General features: G+C 36.1%; 1 protein-coding gene across 1 annotated transcript in view; it reads right to left on the reverse strand.

The window, feature by feature from the left end:
- Window positions 1-17,779, reverse strand: part of LOC150110236 (cilia- and flagella-associated protein 45-like) — a 168,219-nt gene that overhangs the window by 113,322 nt on the left and 37,118 nt on the right. Inside the window, exon 4 of the mRNA XM_090392294.1 lies at window positions 8,119-8,263. Coding sequence (XP_090248420.1) covers window positions 8,119-8,263 — 145 coding nt within the window. The remainder of the gene's footprint in view (window positions 1-8,118; window positions 8,264-17,779) is intronic.

Raw genomic sequence — 17,779 nt, forward strand, 5'->3', positions numbered from 1 at the left:
TAATGAATCTGTCAAATTTATGATGACCTGTGCTTCTGGATAAAACAGATGGATATAATTAAAATCACCATCATAACACGATCAGTACAAATCACATGCGTATGGCATATACGGCATACGGTCGCTGGTGGGAAAATGCGCCCATCCATGGGGTTGGCACTTGGTGACTGACATCGTGGGTTGGACTGTTTATAGATATCGGGAAGGATCTCACATAACAGGATGGCTTAAATTTTTTTGCTGGTCATGGAAAACACGTCAGGGAAATAAGCCGATTCGTATCGGCCGGAAATGTGTGTGTGTGTGTGTGTGTGGATGGAGGGGGCATTAATGGCTTTGGGATGTTCTGAGTGAAACTTTAGGGTATGTGCAGTTTGGTTTGAACAGGACAAGGGATGTCATCCATGATGGAATCCATGGATGTCAAGTTCGTATTCAGTATTATGATGAATGGAGTAAGATAAGAACAACATTTTTCCCTCATCTCACAAAGCACTTAGTAAATGGAACAGTTTACATGTCGCAGATTGAATCAGAGTGCATGAAAATAAAAGTTGTTGTGGGGCAGATGAATGGGGATAACATATAAAATATAAAAGTTGATGTGGGTAGATTAATTGGGATTAAAGATAAACGTCATTGTGGGCAGATGAATGAAGGTATCAGCAGGACGGCGCTGACATTCCCTAATTCATTTGCCCACAGCAAATCAGAAACTGATACCTTTATTTGTTTAATAAAAATTAAAACTTTGTTCAGTGATGATACACTTTTAATCATTTACTTCCGACTTAATTATGTTTCCATATGTATTCAAAACATGCTTTTAGGTTTATTATGCTATAAAAGGAACAGTTCTTCCAAAATGTTGTAATCCCCACATACATTTTAAAAAAAAATTACATTACTTAGTGGTCTGTAGAATTGTTTTAGGCATCTTACTGGTCCTTGGGCTTAGAAAGGTTGAGAAACGCTGGACGAGATGATATAAACCATTTTGTTTGTTTTTTTAACAGTCTCCATCCAAAAATTCAATTCACCCTAATTGGAGAAGTACAGCAAATTTCCTTTCTTGGATGTTTTAATCAATAAAAAGGTAGACAGCAGCATATATATTGGATCTTTGCGGGAAACCAATTTATTCACTCCACCATATTTGACAAAAATTTGGAATTATGACAACATTATTATTATTATTATCACTCCAAGACCCCATGGAGTCAAAGACTCATCTAGGTAGTCCTTTTATCATACACGCAGCTCATCATACCGCACCTTAAACACACACACACTCAAATTCTCTGCAGACACCACACTCTCAGGCAAGGCATTCCAATCATTCACTACTCTGTATGCAAAAAACCTGCTTCTCACTCTCCTGCTTACACCCTCCTTATACAGCTTTCAGGGATGACCTCTGGTTCTCCCCTGATCTCCCATTGTTTTCTGTAGAACCTCTCCAACACTGATCCTATAACAACCCCTTACTAACTTGCAGGGGCGAATGCTGATCTTGAAATTCATGCTTGCTATTGTTATCATACAGGAAGTGAGAGGTATGATTGAAATCTGATTATCGGAATAATGAATTACAGGTAACCCTCATATAATGCAGATGTTAGGTTCCATAGAAATGCCGCATTATATAAATCACATTATGTAAGACTCAGATCACATACAAAAAGTAGGGTTATGTTCCAAAACTGGTTTTTTTAAAAAAAATTATATAAACAACAATGACATATCCAACAAAAATATATTTTTATTTAATTCAGGTAATTCATGTAAGTTAAGAAAACATAAACTATGACACAAATACATAGTATAAAATTATAAAAATTACAAATTGTAATTAAGCTTCATTGCACATAATGCATAAATGTTTTAGGCAAAATAAAAATAAGTGCATATTTTAATCTTTCATAGCACGAGGATTTGAGGATCAGTTAATAAAAATTAGTTTTGTCATGTAATCACCTGATACATTACTATAAAACAGTAGAGTAATTCTGTCTTTGGAAACTTTGAATCCAGGAGCAGATCTTTCATTTTTCGAAATATAGGTGCGTTTTGGTATTTTTTCCAATATAACCTGGATTCATCAGCATTGAAGACCTGGTCTGCATTATAAATGTTTATAAACATTGAGTTTTTTGTTTAATAAGATTTCCATCCAAAGGAATTTTCTTTTCATTATTCATTTTTTTCCCTTTCAATGCAATTTATGGCCATTACTAAAAAAATTACTTTTTTACGTAAAAAAGCATTACATATTAATTATGTATGTAACTCACCAGAAAATAAAGTGCTCAGCTTGAGATAACACACACTTATGATTTTTAATGTGCTTTCCTGGTAGAAAACGAAGACAATTTTCAACAATAAACACTTTATACAGTATACAATTGATATACATGCATGCTAAAGGGTGTTTCCCCTAATATAGATTCACTATTTATAACTACCTGCGCGATACGGGGAGCAAATTTAACAAAGATTAAAAAATTTGATTTTTAAGTCGCGCGGTGAAAAATATATGAAAAGATAAAGGGTTACTACAATTTCTAGACTGTGTTTTTGTCAAAACCGCGTTGTATGAGTACCGCGTTGAACAAGGGTCACTACAATTTGTAGACCGTGTTATATTGAAACTGTGTTGTATTAGTACCGATTATACAAGGGTTACCTGTACTGACCATTTAAAACTATATAATTAGAAATTTATGTACATTTAATCATACAAATACCACATTGATTTTACAAATGATATTCTATATTTTTCAATTTAGCTACTTGAATACAAATTTACTATTTCTAGATATACACAATATACTATTTATAGATATACACAAAGCTTTTGACTCTATATCACATGAAATTTTAATAAAAAAATTAGAAGTCATAGGAATACGAGGTACTGCCCTAAACTGGTTCAAAAATTACTTAAATGCCAGATCACAAATTATAAAAATAAACAACAGCTATAGCAGCTCCACAACAGTAGACTGAGGTGTACCACAAGGATCTGTCTTGAGACTAATTTTATTTAATATTTATATCAATGACTTCTGCAATCTTAAACTAAACAGTAAAATAAATACTTTTGCAGATGATACAGTACTAATTTTCTCTACAGACACAGCCGAACAAATGAAAATCATCGTGAATGCTGATCTTTTGAAAAGTAACAAATTGGTTCCAGTCAAACAAACTCAGTCTGAATGTCTCAAAAACTAAATACGTAAATTTTAACTTGCGAAATACAACTGGCAAAATGAACTTCACTGCACAATTAATTTTGCATGATTGGAATTGCAGGACAAATTCAAATTGTAACTGCGAGAAAATAGAAAAAGTCAGTGTAATAACTTACTTGGGATCAAAAATTGATAGTAGCTTAAGCTGGAAACTGCATATTACCGATGTTGTAAATAAAGTAAGGATTATGTTAAACAGACTTTACTACCTAAACAGATTCTTAAATTTAAATATGCTAAAAATATTATATTCTGCCTGGATTCAAAGTGCACTACAATATGGTATATTAAGTTGGGGAGGAATCTATCGCACTACGCTGAAACCTTTAGTCTCGACTCAGCATAAAGTAATTAAAATCTTAACTAGAAATAAATATAAGAATACTGCAATGTGTAATAAATACACTATACTAAACATATTATCCCTCAGATATTTATACATCTATAGGGTACTATTATTCATAAAAAACGACAACAAATACGTAAATATCAAACAAGATGCTTTCCTTAGTAGACATAAGGGCCTAAAATATTTCCAAAAGCAAATAAAGAAGCAATACTTATTTATATTTATTTAGCGCCAAAACTATTCAACACACTACCTTTAACAATAAGAAATGAAACTAACCCAAACAAATACAATACTCTAATCAAAGAGTATTTATTTTCCCACAGAAATGAGGAATCTCTGTTCAAAATAATTGTATAAATTATTGCTTTTTTTTTTTAGCATATTTGTATTCAAAGATCATAAAAATTTTAATGCTATTTAACTGCTTTATTTTGTTCCTAATTAATTGTTATGCAACTTTCTCTGTACATATTAGCATGTCTCCTGCAATTTTATTATGTAATTATATTATAATAATATGTAATATGTATATTATATAAATGTACATATATGTATATAATGAAAATGAATTACATAAATTTTTGTAACTTTATGCATATCGTAACCTGGATGAGCTGTTGCTCTTAAGTTACACATATGATTGTTCAACATTTTGTACTATTATAGGAAGCTTACAAATAAATTTTACTAGTTAAAAAAAAAAAAAAAAAATTCTACCCTAGTTTGTTTCTTCTTTATCAACTGGTCAATAACTATCATAAAAAGTTGGTTGTAACTTAATTTTCTCAAGCAACATGCACACTTGTAAAGGCTGTTGAAGCTCACTGGCTAGAGCTACGTTGACTGCGTATGACCTGTGGTTTAAGCAACAGAGTGAGATGCGTGAAATGGCTATGAGCACGCATGAAATCACAGTGCCGCTGCAAGGACCTGTAAGCTCCTACAACCGAGCAAGCCAAGGTAGCTTTGACTAGACGAGCAAGCATCGGCTTCGATACACAACGCAAAGCTCAATTATTGCCGCGCAAGCTTAAGACGTCTTCTGTCTACAAAAATAAAAGCCTAAATAGAATGCTTATAAATGCATGCATTTATTAATAAATAAATAGTACTTCATTCTCAATTAATGAGCTTGCGCAGTAAGCATGGAGAATTCGTCACTGCTAACTTGTAGGTCTTTATCATATCTCCTCTCTTCCTCTTATTCACTAGACTCTGTAAATTGCATCTTCTTAACCTTCTCAACCATTCAACATTAAAAACTGTGATTAAATTATGATGTTTGGGTCTCCCACAATGAATTGTTGGAGTCCATGGAGGTACTTATAAAATAATAATAATAATAAATAGGACTATATGCATCTAAGAGGGATGACCACTATTAAAAATAAGAAAGAATTTAATGTTCTCTTCAACTAATTTCTTCAAAACGAATACCTGAAAAAAAGAGTTATTGATAATTTGTTATTAAGAAAGTGGCATGTCCTGCTGAAGATGTCAGTATAAACATTTAATCTTCTACCATATTTTGGTGTGAGGTCTCCAGACATAAAGTTAAATTAAAAATGCAGTCAAAAATCAGTCCTTCAAACCAGTGCAGACTAGCTTGAAGGATTGATTTGAAGCAAAATGCAGATCTGAAAGGAAGTGTGCTGTACATTGTGGGATACTAGGACAATCTGATGTGACATCATGGAAACAGATGATGTTTCCATGATAAAAACATGAAGATACTTCATATACTTGGGTAAAGGATTAAATTAAAGCAATTAAACAAGAATATAATTTACTTTGTAACCCAGTAAAAATATTTTTACAACTATTTCCAATTCAAAGTATTTAATAATATAATGGTACACCATTTTGCTGCTTGCATATGGAAAATGTGTTTTCTGTAATGATTCAAGCTCTCGGTATTTCCACAGGTCTTACTCCTGTCTTGAAGCAGGTTCCTGCTTTGTGGTAAAGAGGTTATGAATGTTAGTGTGTTCTTGCCTTGGAAAGATGTGAGTGCTGCTGCTGCTTAATACAGCTGAGGTTATGAATGATGGTAGGTCTGTTTAAACTTTAAAAAAAATTTTAAAGTTTCAACAGAACTCTCTCTCTCTCTCTCTCCTGATTTCATTGCCATGCAACACAAACTGTACTAAGGAGAGAGAGAACGAGAGAGAGAGAGCTCTGTTGAAACTTTAAAATTTTTTGTAGCTGATGTTGAGTTTGAACAAACGTATTATCTCAATAATCAAAGCCTGTCTAGGTAGTGACTCTTCAAATTATTTATTTATTTATTTAGTGTATGGCATAATAAAGACACATGACATCAGAATATATAAATACATATTTGTGCAGACAATAAAAATGAAACAAGTAATGCACATATACAAATATCAGGTAAAAAAAAATTTTAAGTCTAGTTCAGATAGCCAATCAAGAGCTGCCTCAAAAAAGTCTCTCAAGTCACCAGGGTAGGCTCTTATGCTGCAGTTCTCCACAATGTGGCGGATGGTTTGATTTATGGCCCCACAGTCACATTGGTGTGTAGGTGATCTTCCCCACTTGTATAAGCTGTCTGCACAGATACCATGTCCTGTGCGTATCCTATTTAGGCTTTTCCATAGGTGATGTGGAAGCTCAATCCCTTTCGGATTTTGGTTGGGAAGGATATACTTGTTTAAGTCTGGTGGCGATTTTTCTTTCCAAGTTTCTAGGCATTTTGAATTAACATTGAAATTGCTATTGACTAGTTCTTCAGCCAGTATTAGTGGAGACCGTCGGGATTTAAGGCGATTCATGTTTATACATGGGAGGTCTTCATGTATCGGCAACAGGGAATTGTTGTTTATTTTTTTTTGTAATCTTTTACTAGAGCATTTTGTCTGCGTAAGTTCGGTGGTGCAATATTGCTCAAAGTTGGAAGTCAGTGTGTGTGTGTGGGGGGATTTGACACCCTGTTATTGTCCTCATCGCTGCATTTATTTGTATGTCGATTTTCTTGATATGAGGACTGTTTAGCCATACTGGTGAACAATATTCTGCCGCAGAGACTTTATGACTAAGGCCAACGTGGAGTATTGCAGTGTAATAGCAGAAGAACCCCCATGTAGAACCACACAGTTTTTGTATGACACAGTTATTATGAGTTCTGATCTTTAAAAAGAGATTCTCCAGATGTCTTTTGAAAGATAGTGTTCTGTCCAGGGTAACACCCAGACATCTAGGGAAATCTTGGTGCTGCAGCATTGTGTTGTTAAAGCTGACCTGAAGTTTCCTATTTGCCAATTTGGTGTTTAGGTGAAAAGAGCTAACCTCGGTCTTATTGAGGGTTGGTGTTGAACTTATTTGAACTCTTCAAATAATGCACAGCAATACACATACTGTGCATTATGGGATACAAGGGCAATTTGATGTGAAGTCATCCACTTCCATATCATGCAGTCTATTCATGAAGTTACTTCAAGCACAAATTTTGTTTGCTCACACTTGGGTAAAGGATTAAAACAAGAATATAATTTCTTGCCTAGCATAATTTATTTTAAAGTTTCTTATAGTTCAAAAGAAAGCATGACTTTTGTAATATATCCTGGTATCTACAGTCCAATCCTATTCCCTCAGCCATACAGCTGTTGGAGGATAGCGATATGCTACCCATACTAGGGAGATGATTATGAGCAAGGTGGTTTCTCTTTGCCTTCCTTGCCGTAGTATATTTTATGACTGTAGACGTGTGTGTTCATGGGACTGGTTTGCCTGTTTTGAGGAATGAAAAACCCAAGTTACCAGGAGAAAAACCCCTCCAACTCCGTATGAGACCGTTTAACTTACCTTTAGTCGAAAGAGACCAGATAAAGGTTCCTCACATCATAGATGGGAATTGAACCCATGTCTTTCCAATGAAAATCTATACCGACTGAGCTACGGAGGCTCACGATATATACAGTAGCAAACAAATTAATCCAAACAATCTTGATTTTGGTTCACTATTTTGGTTGAGTGCTAAAAAGATTAGTGGATGAGGTGGGGGGGGGGTATAATTGAGAAATCATAAATTGGTAAGGGACTATTATCAAATGAATGTGGAATTTTTCATAGAATGGAGAGACACAGAAGAGGGGTATCCTTGAAGCTGCATAAGGAGGACATCAGCAGAGAAGAGTGGTAAAGGTTTTTTTTTTTTTTTTTTTTTTTTTTTTTTTTTTTTTTTTTTTTTGCATAGGGAGTGGTTGGTGGGCGGAATGCACTGCCTAAGAATGAAGTAATTGGAACACAGTGAATGCATTTAAAGTATGGTTCAATGAGCTTGTGATGGTGAGGACCCTCCACTTTGAATCTCCATCTCTTTGAGAATCTAATGATGATGTTTGCAATAATAATTATCTCTTGTTTTAAAAAAGCCTATTTATTACAACATAATATAGCATTCTAATTGTTAAAAACGAGCTATGTAGTGTTTTCAATATTGACAAATATTTGCACAATATGCAGTACATGAAGGCATGCACTGTCTCCTACCTGCTTTTTATTTTTTTCATCTATTATTTTTTGAATCACAGCCTCTTTTTCTTCTTTAGTAATTACATGAGCTGATGCTTTCAGAGACTCAAATTCACTTTTAGTCAGAACTCTTGTTAAAGCTGGTGGTTCTTTACTGGGTATACTATAGTAATTAAAGAAACAGTAATGCAAATTAAAAATATGTTAAATTCCGTACTCACATATATACAAATATAATTATCAAGAAATGTATTTTATTATAACATTATCAAATCTTTGTTAAATTTAATAAAATGTCAATGTCCTTGCTACTTTCTCTCCAATGAATTCTACTCATTTACTATTCCCACATAAACATGAAGACAGTATAACCTTGACACTAACTCTTGCTGCACTCTGAAAAATCTCTAAACTCATGTTGTAAAATCCTCTCGCAAACTTCTATATCACATTACACATTGCTTTTTAATTTACCAAATCCTTTACTTTATGTTATTATTATTATTACGGCAGCTCCAAGGAGTCCTTAGACTCATTGAGGGAGGCTCAACATCATCTCAAGAACAACTATTAAACATTCACACAGCATCTATCATACTTCACCTTGAACTCATTTACAGTCAGCCATGGCACCCACAACAGACTCTGGCAGCTTATTCCACTCATTTACCACTCTCCAAGTAAAAACCTAGCTCTAACACCCTTGCTAACTACACTCTTACCAAGCTTCCATGGATGGCCCCTAGTCCTCCCACTACCAGTCATATTCTCAAAAATATCTTCTGAATTAATCTTATAGAAACCCTTCAGTAATTTGAATGTCTCAATCATATCACCCCTTTTCTGCCTATCAACCAATTTCTGCAGCCCACAAATCTTTAACCTGTTTTCATAAGGTTCATTCCATAGTCCTGCTATTATCTTGGTCACTCATCTCTGGATCCTCTCCATCGAGAAGAAACCCTGGCACCCATATCTGGGCACAGTAGTCTAGATGGGGGTCTAATCAAGGCTCGATACAGAGGAACAATAACCTGTTTGTCTCTGCTCGTTAAAGTGCTTTTCAGCAACCAAGTGATTTGATGAGCTGATTTTGCCACTTTTGCGATGTGTCCCCTAAACTTCAACTCCCTATCCACCAACACTCCCAAATCCCTGGCCTCGTCAATCTCCTGGAGTACAGTTCCACCAATGTGATATACTGCTGCTAATCTTTTCTTTGTTTATTATAATGTTTATTATAATATTATTATAATAAACTATTTATTATTATAAATAAACATTTTATAATCCTAATACTATCCTGATTACTTTCCTCAAAGTTATTTCCTATCAACTTCTCATCTCGTGAAATTCATATTACCAAAGTTGTGCAACATAATCTAAATGAAGCCTGGTCAAGGCCTTATCAAAAGAATCAATAGATGAAATGCTTAATTATTTCCTCTTGTCATGAGATTAATTACTCCCTTCTTATTATTGATGTGATCCCTTTTACCACTTTTACCACTTTTGTTATGTGTACTCTGGATTTCAAATCTCTGTACACTACCACTGGATCTTTTGTCTCATTAACTTTTTTGCAGAGCAGTCCCAAATAGAGTATAAGGTATAATAAATTTAGTTTAATCCTTTATCCAAGTGTGAGCAAACAAAGTTTGCGCCTGAAAGTATCTTCAGGACTGGGTTAAGGTGGTACACACCAGGGCAACTCGTTGCAAAGGTGGAGCAAGCTACCAACCATCCTATCTCAGTATCTCCTATAATGCAAAACACATCTCCTTGCGGATATGTCTAATGTTATGCGTTACGGGAAGGGCCACTACCCAGATACCCAGACTAGTTTCGACCTTTATTGAGGTCTCTTCAGTGGGAGCCAGGCCCAAGTGGAGATATCAGGCAGAAGCATTAGCAGGTCATCTCTACCTATAGGAATTGCCAATTGGTGTGCCACCCTTTTTTAATAATTTACTCTGGATTTAGAGAAAGATGTTGAAAGTTTATTTTTCACTTGGTTAGAGTATAATAAATTTAGTTTAATCCTTTATCAAAGTGTGAGCAAACAACGTTTGCGCCTGAAAGTATCTTCAGGACTGGGTTAAGGTGGTACACACCAGGGCAACTCGTTGCAAAGGTGGAGCAAGCTACCCACACTCCTATCTCAGTATCTCCTATAATGCAAAACACATCTCCTTGCGGATATGTCTAATGTTATGCGTTACGGGAAGGGCCACTACCCAGACTAGTTTCGACCTTTATTGAGGTCTCTTCAGTGGGAGCCAGGCCCAAGTGGAGATATCAGGCAGAAGAATTAGCAGGTCATCTCTACCTATAGGCTCCCACTGAAGAGACCTCAATAAAGGTCGAAACTAGTCTGGGTAGTGGCCCTTCCCGTAATGCATAACATTAGACATATCCGCAAGGAGATGTGTTTTGCATTATAGGAGATACTGAGATAGGAGTGTTGGTAGCTTGCTCCACCTTTGCAACGAGTTGCCCTGGTGTGTACCACCTTAACCCAGTCCTGAAGATACTTTCAGGCACAAACTTTGTTTGCTCACACTTGGATAAAGGATTAAACTAAATTTATTATACTCTAACCAAGTGAAAAATAAACTTTCAACATCTTTCTCTAAATCCAGAGTAAATTATTAAAAAAGGGTGGTACACCAATTGGCAATTCCTATAGGTAGAGATGACCTGCTAATGCTTCTGCCTGATATCTCCACTTGGGCCTGGCTCCCACTGAAGAGACCTCAAGTTCCAGATTTAGCGGCCCCGAGAGAAAGCTCCATGTTCCAGTCTTCTTTTGGATTCCAGTTGCCAGTTACCAGATCCCGAGAGAGAGCTCCTATTACAGTATTGTTTGGTAAGAACCCTTCTAGTTTTTCTTTTGTTGGTTTTTATTTTTATTTTTTGCGGCCTCGTTCCAATCGGTGCAGGTCCGTTTTAGGGTATTTCCTTTTGGGGACTGAAATTTGCTATTCCGTTGGTAAGGTATTTGCTTTTAAACAATGTCGAAATTCTTGCCAAGCGTTCGTACTCTCGGGATCGAAATTGACCCAAACATCGACAAAGCGACGTTTGTGAGAGCTCTTCTCAAAGTCGTCAAAGCAGAAAGTATTTATGGGCTTACCCTTACGGGGGGGGTAGATTCCAAGTAGTAACAAACAACATAGAAACAAGAGAAACGCTCCTTAAGGGTGTAGAATGTGAAGGGAAAAAATACCTACCCTTCCTAGTCGGAAGTATTTTAAAATCCATAAAAATTGACAGGTTTCCACTCGAATATCTAGAGAAAGGGGAGGAAATCATTAAAACCATTTTCTCCAAGTGGGGGACTGTCCGAAACGTAACATTCGGACAAGACGCGGATATCCCAGAGTGGAAATCAGGGGAAGTGAGCATTTCAATCGAGATGAAAACCGAGGTCCCCAACTTGATTTTTTTAGGCTCAGCAAGAGTAATAGTCAATTATCCAGGCATAAGAAAACAATGTTTTCGGTGCACCGCTTTGGGTCACCTTAGCGCTCACTGCCCGAAAAACAACACATGCCGCAACTGCTTATCGACAGAACACACATTGAATCAATGTGAGTCACCGTGCCGTAAATGTGGGAACACATCCCATAAAATAGATATTTGTCCTAATAGGACCCTTGCAGAAAGAGCAGGAGGCTCCATAACACCTGTGGCAGTAGCCATTCCTAAGCTCACAACACAGGACTCTCGAGCTACCGGCCAAACAGTAAACGAACCACAAACAACTGAACCAGAAGAGTTTCCAGCCCTCCAACCGCCAGTTACCGCAACGACTACTGGGAGGAACGCAGAAGGGAGAATTAGGATGAAAAAGAAACAGAACACTATGAAATCTTACACCAATGAATCGGAAGGCAACAATAACAGTACAGAAACAGAGGAAATGGAAATCAACACCAGTACAACAAAACGACCCATCACACCAGAAGAAGAAGGAGAAATGAAACGAAATAAACAGGATACAAACACCTGTTCTTCTCACGCCATTACAAAACCGGTAAAAAGAAAAGAACCCCGATATGAATATTCGAATGTAACAGAACGAATCCTATTCTATCTTAGGAATAAACCCGAGATAAAAAACAAAGTCCACACAGCTGTACAGGAAAAGGGAGACGTGGCTTTGCAATGTGAAGGTGAGCTAGAGAGTCTTAGAATATGGCTCAAGTTTGGGAAAGTCACTTACGACCGAGCGGAATGGAATGAATGCTTGAAGAGAATATGGCAACTTAATGATGAAGAGTCAGTACACGTACTCACAGTGATGGAAAACGTGGTAAAAGACTATGAGGAAGCGATAAGAGATAGCAGGGCAAATATGACATAAAAAAAAAAAAAAAAAAAAAAAAAAAAAAAAAAAAAAAGCCCCTTCTAAGTTTCTTGGTTCTGTTTTTGTATGTTCACGCTTAATCCACATAGGAGGGGGCAGACCTGAGAACCCGAGCGGCGAAGGCTTACAGCGAGGCGGTGCAGCTCCTTGCGGGCTGCATCACTTGGGCCAGGCTCTTCCCCCGTTCTTGCAGTACTTTTCTGTTAATTCACCGACTTTTATTGTTCTCTTTATGCGTGTTCTAGCTCCTTTGTTGTTTCTGTTTATGTGTGTCCTAGTTCTTTTGATTTTCAATTTATGTGTGTCTTCCTGCATTTGTTTTTTCACTTCTTTCATCGGCCAGACATCTGAAGAGGTGGCTGGCCGGAGAACGCGGAGGAGAACGGATGGAGGGAGATAATGTCGGAGATCTGCTTGGTGCTGGCATTTAAGTCAGGCCAGGTGGATCGACTGAGGCCTCTTTTAACTACCTACTACTATCCACTCTATCTTTCTTCTCCTCTCTCTCTATCAAGCTGACTCTCAGCACAACTTTTTTTTAAATCTAAAGAGGCCAGTGATGAAAGGCATGAACTCCCATTCTACCTCAATAAAGGTCGAAACTAGTCTGGGTAGTGGCCCTTCCCGTAATGCATAACATTAGACATATCCGCAAGGAGATGTGTTTTGCATTATAGGAGATACTGAGATAGGAGTGTTGGTAGCTTGCTCCACCTTTGCAACGAGTTGCCCTGGTGTGTACCACCTTAACCCAGTCCTGAAGATACTTTCAGGCGCAAACTCTGTTTGCTCACACTTGGATAAAGGATTAAACTAAATTTATTATACTCTAACCAAGTGAAAAATAAACTTTCAACAAAAGAGTATAAGGTAACTATCTCTTCAGAACAGTTATCAGTTTTATCTTAACTACAAGAATAAAACTGGCATGTAAATGATATCTGTTTTTCATACTGTAGGTTTATGGGTAACTAATAGCATCCATTAATAATAAATGCCTTTAGGTGGGAGATGAAGTTCATTGTTCAGTGTGAGACCACCATCACCACCCTCCATCCTTCCCTCCCTACTAGAGGTTTGAAGTTACTTGAAAAAGTTCCTGTTTAGTCTCTAGAGCAGGTTTTCTGGATTATGTTTTAAAAAAGATAAAATAATAAATAAATTAATATATAAAAATTATAAAAATGAACAAATAAATAAATAAATTAATATATAAAAATTATAAAAATGAACAAATAAATAAATAAATTATTATATAAAAATTATAAAAATGAACAAATAAATAAATAATAAAATAAAAAATCTTAGCCTAACCACAGTACATTGCACTATAGGTTTACAACGTTATGTGAAGTGGGTGTCATATAAAAAAAAAAAAAATTACTATTCATTATATATACTAGACAGTCTGTTATAATACTAGATTGAGTCCTTATCCTGAACTCAACTCCTCCATAAATCATTCTGATATCTGTCCACCAGACAACTTCAAATCCAAATCACCAGCTTCATATCCATCTGTATATGAATATGGATTCCACATGGATCACTGTTCAATATATGCAACAGCGATCCATGTGGAATCCTGTCAAATTTCTTTGCAAAGTCCAGCAGTATCACTAAGTTGGCATTTTCTTTATCCAACTCAGTTGTAACTTATTTATAAAAAAAAAGTAAGCAATTACTAAGGTAAGACCTATCCTTCACAAAACCATGTTGTTCCTTATACCAGAAGGTTGCCTAAGATAGTTGTGAATGGTTTACCAGTGAATCAGTTTTTGAGGAGAGGTATGACATGTACTGTGTTAGTAATGGGCCTCCCATGATGAGTCTTCTGGCTGCATGGAGATACCTATATAATAATCATAATAATATCTCAACACAGTTAATATTTAACTTAAACTGCCATCATATTATTATATGTAACCACTACAGTTGCAACATTACAGACAAGGAAAACTAGGAAAATGGGACTTCTGCATCTCAGTCAATAATATCAATACTCGTTGGTTGAATAGACCTGGGTTTGAATTCCATCTATGATGCAAAGAATCTTTATAAGAACTTTTTACCTAAAGACAAGTTAACCAGTCACATACAGAGGTGATGGGAGGGGGGTTCTTCCCTTCTTGGAAACCTCTAGTTTTTCACTCCACAACATAGATAAACAAGCAGATAATATACACAAATTCTGACAGACAGAATTAACTGCCCTTTCAGAGCATTAATTAGGTTCTATTAAAAAAAAAAATTACATTTGACATACACAGACGACATATGGTCACTCCTGTACCTCACCAGGTTTTGTGAGTGAAATCTTCTGCTAGAATAAGTGGTAGGGTTGCAGATGTTCTTTTCACACAGAGTAAGTAGGACAATCACAAATATCCATGCCCTTGGTGGGGTTCAAACCTGCAGCCTCTTGGCTGGAAAGTGGATATGCTAACAACTCGGCCAACCAGGCCAGCCTAAAGCCAGGTTATTTGGCTGTGACAAATGATTAAGCCTGATATGTAAGAGGAAGATAAAGGTGAAGAAAATCAAGGATATATCATATGCTAGTCTCTTCAAGTGAAAAGACCACTTGCAGGTTAATGGAAAACAAGACCTGTGGCTTGGAAGTAAAGCTCTTTCAACAGTCCTGGGAGACATAAAAACCTTTGTACCTACCTAGAATCCCCTATAATAAGCTAAAGGTCAATATTGGTAGTCATAATGTAGGCCTGAAGAAAAGAAGTTTGCTAAGAGAAGATCAGTTTATACTGTGTTTGAATAGGGAAGGGACCTCATGTGTAACTATTGGCTGGCTTGGTTGTGTACCAACTGTAAAAGATGCTGCTAATCCTTTGATCAGCAGCATCTTTTATTTATTCAACTAGGTGGTGAGGAAAGAGAACAGAATGACAAAGCTGATCAGTGGCGGTCCGTGAAGTTTTAAGTGGGGGTGCTGCCTATACAAAAGAATTTTTAAAATCATTCTTTTTTTCCTAATCAGTAACCAATTTATTAATAAATAAATCTGTAGATTTATTTATTAATAAATTGGTTACTGATTAGGAAAAAAATATTTTTTTAAAAAATTCTTTTGTATAGGCAGCACCCCCCTACTTAAAACTTCACAGGCCGCCACTGGGACTGATGCAAGGAATGCTGTTCAAATCCCATTGGTTTCATGTAATAATTTTTGTTTTGTTGCAAAAGGAAATAGTGGGTTAATATTCCCTATAATATTTCTTCAAATCATCTCCCGAGTGAAATTTTCATATAGGGTAATGTGTAGGTACCCAATCCACATGGTGGCAGATCTAGAACATGGTAAACAAGATATGATTTATTCTGTTTGGTGAATATGCTGTTATGGCATGGAGAAGCTTCATGACTTTGCCTCAAAGTTGCTCCTTGTAACTCATAATGCACTGTATACCCCCCCCCTACACAGAGCACTTATATAATGTGATACATTATGGTAAAAATCACTTCCCAGACTGGTTTCAATGTTTATTGAAGCTTTAATGCATGAATGAGAGCTATCTTATTATTACTATAATCTAGATCTTAGAACTGTGTAGAAATATGAGAAAAATGTAGCAAGATTTTTTACAGGTTTGGAAGGTAGTCACACTTCATAAAAAATTATGTTTTTGAAAGAAGTATTGCAGTTTATGTATACTACTTGTCAGAAGTATTCAGAATAAAGGAGAGAAGTTTTTGGTATCGGTTAGTTCGACTTGGCCAAAACTTTTGGCATTAGTCAATATCCCAATAGGCGAATCTCTTGCTACAGGTATATTGTCAGAGAGGAAAAGGGATACAGAATGGGGGAAGGAGTTTTGTTAATGACAGTGAAGAACTGAAGCTGAAAAGAGTAGATGGGCATCAGGGAAAACAAGGCCAGAAGGAAGTTCATCTGAGGTTACTTGGTATAAAAGGCCAACAGGATGAAATATAGAGTTGGTTATTATTCTAGACCAGAGAGTATGAAGGAGAATGCATATGACATGCAATGGCAAATTAGCACAATGAGTACAGAACTAATAATTATTATGGAAACTCCAACTATGGGGACATAGACTGGAAGGGGGGATGGCGATGTGGAGGGAATAAAATGGAATTTATTCAGCTGCTATGAGATAATTACTTAAGACAATATGTAATGGAGGGGCACTTGAGGTTTGAAATTGCTGGATCTAGTGATAGCACCAGAGAATTTAGTCATAACTGAGGTAACCACACTGCCTCTGCTTGGGAAAGTAATCTTCTGGTCTTGACCTGGGAGACTGTCAGACATACAGAATTTTTTGTTAAGAAGGGGTATATGTAGAATTACAAAGCAGATGATTATGACAAACTTAGGAGTAAATTTAGAGCAGTACAATGGCAAAGAATTTGGAGAAGAAAGATGTCCATGGTGCATAGAAGTTGGTCAAGGAATGTTTGAAGAAAGCAGTTTCAGGATGTGCAGCCAGAGTCAGAAGGATAAATCAGATAGGAACCAGATGGATGAATATCATCATTAAGCAAGAGTTGCAGGAAAACAAAAAATTGTAGAAGGTATATAAAGAGAAAGATGAACAGTAAGTCTACATACATTACAAGGCACAAGCAAGAAAGGTGAGCTATATGGCAAGGAAGTCTAAAGCTAATTATAAGAAGAAACTAGCTGATGAGATCAAAAGAAATCCCAAAGGATGAGTTCCTTTGCTATGTGATGAGCGAAAAGATGAATGATTATGGACGGATGACTTTAACAAATGCTAATGATAAACAAGATAACAGAAGCAAATGAAATAAATAAGTTACTGAGTGATCATTTTGCTAGGGGTGTACCATAATATACCAAGTGGAGATATTGCAGTGCTATCTGTGACACTGACTAACATGAGAATAGAAGTATTTGAATTTCTGGAAAACTGAGGAAAAAGCAAATAGTGTCTCTAAGAGATGAAAATGGAAAAATAGTTCCAGAAGAAGAGAATAAAGCACAGATTTGGATAAAATATGTAACAGAACTTTTCAATGATACTAGACAGAAGCCTATAAATATAAAAGATAACATTCAAGGACCAGCAATCATGAAATGCGAAATAGAGAATGCTATACGAACAAGTAAAACAGGAAAAGCCAGTGGACCAGATGGTGTGCAAACAGAATTTTTAAAATTAATAGAACCAGATAACATCAAACTTCTGGAAAAACTATTTAATAAAATATATGAAAGTGATGAATTTCCATCAGATTGGCTCAAATCAAAACTGTCCCAAAGAAACTCAAAGCGAATTCCTGTGGTGACTTCCGACTTATTAGTCT

The sequence above is a fragment of the Typopeltis vanoorti genome, chromosome 1, assembly GCF_054136105.1.
Source record: "Typopeltis vanoorti isolate ZY-2024b chromosome 1, IOZ_Tvanoo_1.0, whole genome shotgun sequence".
NCBI classification, from domain to species: Eukaryota; Metazoa; Arthropoda; class Arachnida; order Uropygi; family Thelyphonidae; genus Typopeltis; species Typopeltis vanoorti.